Consider the following 10,712-nt stretch of genomic DNA (forward strand, 5'->3'; position numbering starts at 1 on the left):
CGTGCCCGGGCTGCTGGCCACAGTCTGTGTGCACAAAGACGGGCCCGGCTCGCCCCCAAGATCGGGAGCCAGTCCGCACAGCCACACCTTTGATGTTTCCAAAAAATAGGTGTTTATATGTGGGAGGCTGCCCATTCGGTTGCCCTGATGCCAAGGGTGAAATACACAGCTCCAAACCTCCTCTTATACTGTCTCATGGCTCGCAGATGGCATTTAAAATCACTTCCAACTCCCCCAGCCCCTTAGCCTCCACTTGATATGGCCTCAAGTGTCTTCAGATATGCTTTGGCCTCTCCGCCCCCTCACTGGGGTCACCACTCTGTCCCCTCACTGGGCTCCTGGGCCTTATGCCCCTTGGACCTCAGGTCCCACTCAGTGGGTGTGGACCCTGCTTCAGGCCTCACTCAGTGGACCTGAGCCCTGTGCTTTTCTGTCAGTATGAGCTCCCCTAGCCTTTCTCCTCCACAGGATACCCACAAGACAGCAGGGGCTGAGACTTTATGGCACCCCAACCTCGCTTTTCAATGGGGAGACACAGGTGTGGCATTTCCTGGAGACTGCCTTGCCACAGGCAGCCCCACCACCCCATCCAACTCCAGCAGGGTGCAGTTTCAGGTCCTACCCAGGACCAGAGACAACCACCTCCATCCCCATAGTTCCCACCCTGACCTTCAGATGTTCCAGGAGCTGTCTCCTCAGGCTGTGCAATATTGCTCTACTGGCTCCTAAGGGTAGGGACAGACATTACACATAAACCAGTTTAAGTCATCAAGGAGCACATTTGTGATGGGCCGGCATCAGAGATGATGCTCAGGGGCAATCAGCATGGATTTATTAGGGGGAGATCATGTCAGACCAACCTGATTGCCTTTTATGATCAGGTCACAAAGGCCATGGACGCAGGTGTCGCGGTGGATGTAGTCTTTCTGGACTTCAGCAAGGCCTTTGACACCGTCTCTCACCCCATCCTAATTAATAAACTAGGCGACTGTGGCATACATGCCTACACGGTCAGATGGATTGCAGATTGGCTGAAGGGTCGCACTCAGAGGGTGGTGGTGGATGGATCATACTCGACTTGGGGGGAGGTGGGTAGTGGAGTCCCCCAGGGCTCGGTCCTGGGGCCTGCGCTGTTCAATTTCTTCATCAGCGATCTTGATGTTGGGGTGGAAAGCAACCTGTTTAAATTCGCTGATGACACCAAAATTTGGGGGGAGGTGAGCACGCTAGCAGGGAGAGAGAGATTGCAGAAGGATCTGGATAGGTTACAGGGGTGGGCAAACAGGAACAGGATGTGTTTCAATACGGACAAGTGCAGGGTGCTGCACTTGGGTAGTAGGAACCAGCAGCACACTTATACGATGGGGAACTCCCTACTTGAGAGCACGGAGGCGGAAAGGGATCTTGGTGTCATTATTGACTCCAAGATGAACATGGGCCGACAATGCGAGGTCATGGTTGGCAGGGCTAACCGGACCTTGTCGTGCATCCACAGGTGCATCTCGAGTAGAGCCAGGGAGGTGATCCTCCCCCTCTATGCGACGCTGGTCAGGCCGCAGCTGGAGTATTGTGTCCAGTTCTGTGCGCCCCATTTCAGGAGGGATGTGGACAACATGGAGAGGGTCCAGAGGAGGGCCACCCGCATGATCCGGGGACAACAGGGCAGACCCTACAGTGAGAGACTGCGGGACCTGAACCTATTCAGCCTCCACAAGAGAAGGCTGAGGGGGGACCTGGTGACCGTCTATAAACTCACTAGGGGGAACCAGAAGGGTTTGGGGGAGACGCTGTTTCCCCTAGCCCCCGCTGGCATAACAAGGAGTAATGGGCACAAGTTGATGGAGAGGAGGTACAGATTGGACATCCGAAAAAACTACTTCACAGTTAGGGCGGCTAGGAGCTGGAACCAACTTCCAAGGGAGGTGGTGCTGGCCCCTACCCTGGGGATCTTTAAGAAGAGGCTGGATACCTACCTGGCTGGACTCATTTGAGTCCCGTTTTTTGTTTAGGGTTCTTTTGTTGTTCTCCCGCCCTGGCGGGGGGTCGGGCTAGAAGATCTATTAGGTCCCTTCCGACCCTAAAACTATGAAACTATAAGTGATGAGAAACTGTTTTAAACCTGTAACAGAACAGATGTCCCATGCACATAAACTAGTTTGAAAATGGCTGAAACCAGTTTGAGATAAACCTGGTTGAATGTATTATCAGACTTAACTGTTTTGGATAAAACCGGTTTATGCAATGTCCCCTTCCTGGTTTAACTTAAATCATAGTCCCCCAGCATCCCAGATGCTTTGCAGATGAGAAACTGTTTTAAACCTGTAACAGAACAGATGTCCCATGCACATAAACTAGTTTGAAAATGGCTGAAACCAGTTTGAGATAAACCTGGTTGAATGTATTATCAGACTTAACTGTTTTGGATAAAACCGGTTTATGCAATGTCCCCTTCCTGGTTTAACTTAAATCATAGTCCCCCAGCATCCCAGATGCTTTGCAGCCCTGGGCTGAGCTGTTTGCTCCAGAGGAGAACTGGCCCCACCCCTCTGCAACCTAGCTGGAGCTCCAGCAGAGACTGCAGGCATAGCAGTGTCTGCCTGGCTTCCCCCTGTCCCAACTTCTCCACCACTCGCTGCTTAAGCAGGGATTCCTCACCATCCAGCTCCCAAAACACAGACTGTAGCCAGCATGTGGTACGCTAGCTAATGCTCAGAGGTGTCTGTGTGAGGCAGACAGGTCAAAGACAGACAGGACAGTGTCTGCTTAGGGCTTTTTGGAGCTAATCAACAGATCAGCTAGTAATGTCCCTCCATTCCTTCCTTGGAAAAAGTTGTTTAAGAAGAGCTTGAACTAATAAGAAGGGCTTTATTTTCTTGCTGGGGTGCTAAATGCTGTGTTATCAACTCCCTGCTGGCTCCCTCGCTGGTCCAGGAGAAGCAGGAGGGGGGAGAGGGGGAACGGACCCCTCCCCTAATCAAAGTGTCCTGCCAGGGTCTGGTCACACCCCCACTCAGCTCAGCACTATAGAAGGGTAGGAGGGCTGCTCTAGTACCCCCTGGCTTCTAGCCTGAGCCACTTTAGGCACATGCTCATAATTTCTCAGTCCAGAGGGAATGTCTGTGCACTTGCAAACCAGTTCAGCCTAGCCAGGTTAGACTAACCTGCAAAGGTTATATCAATTCTGGCCCAGGCTTTTTGAATGTCTGTCCCTAGCCCACATGTAACTCCCGGCTCACCTCCTAGGGCCTAGGCTTATACCCTGGCTGCCCAGCCCTCATCCAATCCAGGGGTCCCCTTGCAGTCATTTGAACGCCTAATTGCACCTAATGACACTTGCCAACTGCTCCACAGCCTGCTCAAGACCCTTAAAATGACAGGCACCAAAAGTGCCCCGCCACATGGGCCTTGTCTTTTAAGCTAGGGACAGACATTACACATAAACTAGTTTAAGTGATCAGAAACTGGTTTAAACCTGTAACAGAACAGATGTTCAGTGCACATAAACCAGTTTGAAAATGGCTGAAACCAGTTTGCGATAAACCTGGTTGAATGTAATATCAGACTTAACTGATTTGGGTCAAACCAGTTTATTCATAGATTCACATATGCTAGGGTCGGAAGGGACCTCAATGGATCATCGAGTCTAACCTCCTGCCAGTGACAGGAAAAAAGTGCTGGGGTCATGCCGAGAAGTGTCCGTGTGTGTCTCTCCAATTTCACTGGGGCAGGCAGACAGAACAGTGACTGCTTAGGGCTTTTGGTGCTAATCAAGAGGTCAGCCAGTAAGCTGTTTAAGAAGTTTGAAGAGGTTATTGCTTTGCTAATCAGGTGATGAAAACTATTACCAGCCCCACCCCCAACCTCGCTGGCTTGCTCCCTCATCAGTTTGCTGCAGACAGTATGACAAAGTAGGGAGGGACATTGAAAAGCTCCATATCATCAACACATGCATATACTGTACCCCGCCCCCTCCTTGCCTCAGAGTGCTAGCCGAGGGCTAGCACTCTGAGGCACCCCACCACTTGAGCAGCCAGAGGGGAAATGTTTGGGACCATGCAGGCAGATCTTAATGAGAGCGCCCTGTGGGGGCCTGACCACACACCCCTAAACTCAGCTCCCTGCAGAAGGAAAGGGAGGGCTGCTCTAGCACCCCCCAGCTTTCAGCCTGAGCCACTGCAGGCATGTGCCTACATTTTTTCAGTCCAGAGACAATGTATCTCCAATTTCAAACCAGTTCAGCCTAGTCAGGTTAGACTAATCTGCAAAGATTGAATCAATTCAGGCTCAGGCTTTTTGAATGTCTGTCCCTAGCCTTATAGTCTTGTTCAGTTGTTGGCTGCCTTTAAATCAACTTTATAGTTGATTTCTTTTATTGAGCACATGCTGCTTCTGGCATCAGTTTAATGATAGACAGCATTTTCCCAATGTGGGGGAAAAAAACCTCATCTTATACTTGAGTAAATCTGGTAGTACAGGCTGTCAGAATTTGCCTAACATGCACCAACAGATCAGGCTCTTCACAAAATGCCACAGCAACCAGCTTCTTTAAAAAAGCAGTCATAGGAGGAACCACTATTACATAATAGTGTAGTGCTCAGAGTACTCGCCCAGGAAGTGAGACACTCCAAAGCACCTCCTCTGCCTGTGAGTTTGAATCTCATTATCACCAGCTTCCTAAGAAAGGCACTCTAACAACCAGACTATATACTATTCAGAGGGAAGTTTGGACTGCTTCTGCTGAAGGTGGGCCACTGTGAAGAAAAGAATTCAAGATTCAAAGAAAGAGAGCCAAGGGGTGTTGGACTGTAGCTTAGCAGTTATGATACTCATCTCAGAGTGCAGAGACCTTGATTCTAGTCCTTGTTCTTCAGCACTGTTTCTGTTTTAATTGAAACAGTTGCTGGCTGATATTCAAAAACAGTCCAGCAGGAGACACTGTTCGCTCCCATTCTACCTCATGAACAACCGCACTATTTGTCCAGGGAATCAGGTTGGTCTTGTGCTCTGTCTCTCTGATCCACTGAGTCTTAACCTTTTTTCTACAGAAGGGAAAAACTCCAGCAGGAGTGAAGATGTGCACCCACCAAGAATAGGCAACATCATGGGGGTTGCAGACACTCCAGGCAGGTGGAAATGCAGGCTTGAATTCCAGCAAGTAAAGGAGGGTACTAAATCTGGTTTACCCACATCCTGGTGGTATCACAGCTATGCTACATCATAGGCATAGGCACCAACACTACCTTTCTCCTCCCATGTCCTAAAAGGAAACAGTGTAATCCACTTGATACTTCAAAGAAAGGGCATAGGAGAGGACTCCTACACTCAGCAGAGGGCTCAGAACTCTGGCATCTAAAAGAAATTAGGTTCTTGGGAGTGGGATTTAAGAATCAGTGGCTGCATCTACAGGAAACATTCACTGCAGAGCTGACTAATTAGCTCTGCAGTAAACTCTCAGCATCTAGGCATGCGTCCCTATTAGGGCACAGTAAACTAATAAGCACCACTATAGGTTAGTACTTGTAAACACAAGCTCTATGCTGTGGCAGTGTTTAGTGCACTGCAATGCTCATGTCAATTCTGACAGGGGTGGCTGGGAACAGAGGTGAAGCACCCTTGTGCCCCAGCCAGCCCCTCTGCAGCACAGTGAGCTGGGTCAGAGCAGCCCCAGGCTGGCAGGCCGACCACCCCTCCACCCCGGGCCCTCTACCAGCTGGGGTTGGTTTAACCCAGCTCAGCGTGCTGAGGTCTTGGGTACACACGTAAACGCAGCACCCGGGAGCAATAAACTCTACCATGAACTGCATCAGAGTTTATTGTGTCACACTAATAGCATGTGTAGATGCACTCAGTGTTTCCTCTCTCAGATACATTTAGGCAGCAGTGGGCTGATTTTTATTGGCTCCCTGCTCATCAGGCTGATTCTTGTGGATCATGTACTGAGATGCCGAATTCTCCCTATATACCGAATTCTCCCTATATACTGGGCACATCTATGTGTGCATTAATGGGCCATTGCTATTGTGCATTAAATTTAGTACCTCTAATATAAGGTACTAACTAAATGTCATGCACAGTAGCAAAGGAACATGGTCTTTTCATGATGCTTAATGATCAGTAGACTCATTCTACTGCACATTAGCACGGCTTTTGCTTTGACACACTAATACGCAGTAGAATTAGCCCACTGCACATTAAGCATCTCAGGTAGACACGCCCAGTATATAGGGAGTCCACCTGCCTCCTTCAGCATCCTGGATTCTACTCTGGAAGACAGGCTCAAAAAGTTATGGGTTCTTGCCTTTTTGGCATCTCAGTTCTTTTTGGAATCTGGCCCTCAAAGAAAACAGTAATGAGGAGAAGACAGGGTAGATTTGTACCCTATAGACTAACTAAATCAGAAATGTCTAAGTTTACATAAAGGGCAGCTTCCTTCATAATATGCTAATATCTGATTAAATATAGTGCTGCTTACAAAGCTTAGGCATCTCTGATTTAGTCTATAAAGTGAAAATCTACCCTGCCTTTTCCCTAACTTCAGACTAATACAGCCAACTACCTCTCTCTATAGTAATGAGCATCAATAAAAGACCCTGGATAGGGAGACAGCTGTAGATCCACTAATCATTCGCCTTCCACTGTTTGGGAAGGAAAGGTGCCATGGACAAGTGTCGGTACAGTAAAATCTCTGTTATCTGGTACTTCATCAACCGGAAAACCTTATTAACCGGAATTTTATTTCTGCCGGAAAGCGGCAGAACGCAAACGGTGCCGCACCACACCACATTGCCTCCTGCTGTGTGGGGGGACAGGGGGGAAAGCTCGCATGCGGCGGCCGCTGTCACCACCACCCACCACTCCGTCCTGCCACTGCTCTGCATGCAGCTGCTGCCACCCCCTCCCCTGCCCCTGTTCCGCACCCAGCCGGAAACCCTGTGCCTCAGGCAACTGGCACTTTTAGCTTACCAGCACTCCCCATTCTCCACTCATGCCGGATTACAGGGATCTTACTATATTTGCCCTTGAGTCAGCATTCATCACTTTGCACAGCTAACAGAAGGCCCTGTCTGTGACACCCTATAGGACAGCTTCACAAATTTTTGCAGGTAGTACTGAATGTATGACCCCCATTTTATTATACCTTTAAATGTTCTTGTTCTTCCTAAAATGGAAATGCTGATGCATGGCAGGTACCTCAGTAGCTAGGAGAAATTGAAGCTTACTGCGGTGCACAAATGAGATTGGAAGTCTCATGATAACAATATCATGTTCACTAAGTGCACAGAACAATTACATTAGCATTTCAGGATGCTTTGGGCTAAAGAGTGTTTCCTCAGCAAGCTCACTGGCTGTACTAAAAGTGCCTATTGGCTCAGTGATAGCACAGGCAGAGCTATCGTTATGCTCTCAGCTCATGCTATTTATGCACAGTAACATTGTGCATGTCTTTCTATCTTGGTGTTTCTCTGCCTACTGAAAAAAGAGCCCATCTTAAATGGAAAGAACTTTAAGGCAAAGAGTTTAAAACTCAATTTTTAAGCTTCTCCTTATCTGTATTATACATTTGGTAGTATTCTCTTGGGTGAAGTGCTGACAGCTTCTCTGACTTCAACTACTAAAAAGGTCTCTGGCAGAAGAAGAAAAAACCAAGCCTCCTCCCCACCTCCACTCTTCTGGGTCTCAGCTCACTGCAAAAGGAGCAGTGGATGGAATGGTCCCCCAATGTACCAGTGCTCTCCTCATTTAGATCCATCCTAACATGGTCAAGAGAACTCTTCTAAGACAACCCTCCTCCTCCAGATTTTTCCACTGCATCCAACTTTGTCTGGGCTTTTTGGAGCTTGTTGTGACTGTCTTTATTTTGTATCTTATTCAGCATCTCACACATTTCCAGCATTAGACAAATAACAGGCATGGATGAGGGATAGAATCTGTAAATGAAGGGGAAAAAAATCTCATGAAGAGGAAGGGTTTCACTTGGACCCCTCAAATAAGAAGTTCCCACAGAAATAAAACCATATAAGTAATTTATTTTCATGGTGTTCATTCAAAACAAAGTGGACCTGCAGAGGAGAGCAGGGCAGAAGCCCACACCCAATCTTGAATTTCCTGTTGAACAGAGTAGGAGATACTGATAGTGTCCACTCTGTCCTCCTAAAATATATCCCACGGTTGTACTAGATGATGCACATTCCTTTCTGCGCACTTTGTCAATCTTTTATTAAAATTAATTGCACTGCATCTGCATTTAGTCTCTAAAACAAACTGAACCAATTTTATTCCTGGCCTGCCTCAAGTGGCTTCATACCAAGAGTAAATCTGACCCATGTTACTTAAGCAAATAGTGTTTGATACTACAAAGAAATTCTTAAACATCAGGGAAAAGGCTAGTATTTTCCCTTCTTACTCTCCCTTCCTTAAGATCTTCAGTAGCAGTGCCAACAGCAGCACCTGGTGGCAGTGGTCAGTACCTTGTATGCTCCTCTGCAACATCCCATCTAGCCTTTTCAGCTTGAAGATTAAAAAACTGGCTTATTTTATTCATTAGAAAAATGAAGCAAACATCTCCTCCAGATCTTTCCGCTTTCAGTGTATTGCACCAAACAAGCATTTCCCACATAAACCAATTAACAGCAAGTAGCTGCCGACTAGTTACAACAGAACTAATATCAGGGACTCAAGCCATGGACAACTCCACAAAAATGGGCCTGAAAGTATTCTCACATCAAAGGTTTTGGAAGTACAAGTTAACTTTTATGTTGTGACTTGACTTTCCATTGCAAGGCACTCTTTGCTCTTAAGATGTCATAGAGAAAACATAACAGCCAAGTTACAGAAAAAATGGCATGTACCCCAATTAGACCTCAGGATGTGACACCCTACCTGAGCAACATCTTCTACATCAAACACTAGGAAAAGCAGCAAGATTTTAGATAATTAAAATAAGCAGAGTTTTAGACCTACTGCAATATTCCACTGTGTCTGTTTACAGACTTTTTTACCTCAAGCTCTCATATACCTTAGCAATTGACACTAGTAAGGATTTTATATACACATACATATGTGTATATATATATATATATATATATATATATATATGTGTGTGTGTGTGTGTGTATGTATGTGTGTGTGTGTGTGTGTGTGTGTGTGTGTATACACACACACACACACACATACATACATATCTATCTCAATCAATTGATCGATAGGTATAAAAAGATTATATCTTCTCTCCCAAGGGCCTGGTCATATTTTTAGTACTTTATAAAGTAACCCAGATGTTAATAAAGCAAAGTGCAACTAATAAAAACGGAGCTTGGAAAACAATAATTTCCCATTATATCAGTTTTGGTTTTGGAATAATTAGCCATATTAAAAAAAAGCAATCATTAAGTTTGTTGCATACTAGTCAAGGTGTGTAAATGAACCAAATGCAGATCATATTTAAATATATCAAATTAATTCACCGATTCTCTAAAACCATGCTTCTTTCTCTTTTTCTATTTTCTAAACACAAAGTTAGATTCAGCATGTTACAACAACAAAATGCATGGCCATCCTAACTATAGTTCTGCAATATTAGAACTTTCAATACCTACATTAACTTTTAAAAATAAAATCGTTAGAATTTTGGACCATGAAACCTAGACATAGCTGCATTCAAACTTAACCAAATGAATCATACTCCAAATGGTTTTATTCCAAACCATTTTGTTACTAAAAGGTTACAGTGCTATCTTCCTCAAACGCAAGGCGGGTGGCACCAGTAAAGAACTATTTACTACTGAACATATTATGGCTTTACCCTCTCATTGCTCTTGGATGAAATATCATTTCCTAAAACACCTCTGGCACTCTCAAATATTCCCCAGTGAATGCCTCTCTCATTACAAAAAGGCTGTTTTTCCATTCAGCAGCAGCAAGCAGAGAAATCTAGGTTAGAAAGATTTTCACGCTGCACTGTAGATCTTGTGAAATATACATAATCCAGGGCTGCCTGCTGTATTTAACAGAAGTAATTGTATTGTGGGGATGAGTACGTGAAGTAGATCCCTCCAATGGAGGGACAACAACCCAAAGCCAGAGATCAGAAAAATGAAAACAAGTGTACAAATAACCATAGCTCAGTGGGTAAACACAAGGCCAGGGCGAGGTTTGTGTGGCCTTGCCAAAAGAAAAGAAAATGTAAATCCCTTTGGGAGAAACATCAGGGAAGAGAAATATAAATAAATAAATAAATCACACAAACAAGAATAACATACTCACCCTAAAGCATTTGTGTCCTAGCCCATACATTTTTCAACTTGACCCACTGCCAAGCCCACAAAGTCTCCTGGTCCCATGGAACTGCCCCGACCCTCCGTGAGATGCCGGCTGCCTGGCAGAGGCCACCGATGTCTCCTAAACCCGGTTTGAAATTCCCTCCCGCAGGACGCAGCCTCCGCGGGGTTAACACTTCTTGTCCCACAAACAGGGAAGTTTCCGGCGTTTCGAGCGGCAACGACCTGCAGCGAGAGCCGCACGGTTTCGGAGCACCTGGAATCGGCACGGGACCGGAGCGCGCGCTGCGGGGCTCCGGCCAAGGCCCTGCGCGCAAGGACTGAGCCCTGCCCGGACTCCGCGCGGGACCGCAGCGCGCCGGCTGCCGCCTCATTGTTGCCCGGGAGCTGTCGAGTCCCGGCGCCCGCCCCGCCCCACCCGGCGCCGCCTCTGAC

General features: G+C 46.6%; 1 protein-coding gene across 2 annotated transcripts in view; it reads right to left on the reverse strand.

Moving 5' to 3' along the window:
- Positions 1-10,539, reverse strand: part of TOX2 (TOX high mobility group box family member 2) — a 381,887-nt gene extending 371,348 nt beyond the window's left edge. The window contains exon 1 of one of the 2 annotated variants that reach the window (XM_006022250.3): positions 10,264-10,539. In XM_006022250.3, the coding sequence (XP_006022312.2) occupies positions 10,264-10,293 (30 nt within the window). In that variant the 5' untranslated portion in view covers positions 10,294-10,539. The remainder of the gene's footprint in view (positions 1-10,263) is intronic. The other variant, XM_014519289.2, reaches the window with a different exon arrangement.
- Between the last annotated feature and the right edge of the window lie 173 nt (positions 10,540-10,712).

The sequence above is a fragment of the Alligator sinensis genome, unplaced genomic scaffold (assembly GCF_000455745.1).
Source record: "Alligator sinensis unplaced genomic scaffold, ASM45574v1 scaffold368_1, whole genome shotgun sequence".
NCBI classification, from domain to species: Eukaryota; Metazoa; Chordata; order Crocodylia; family Alligatoridae; genus Alligator; species Alligator sinensis.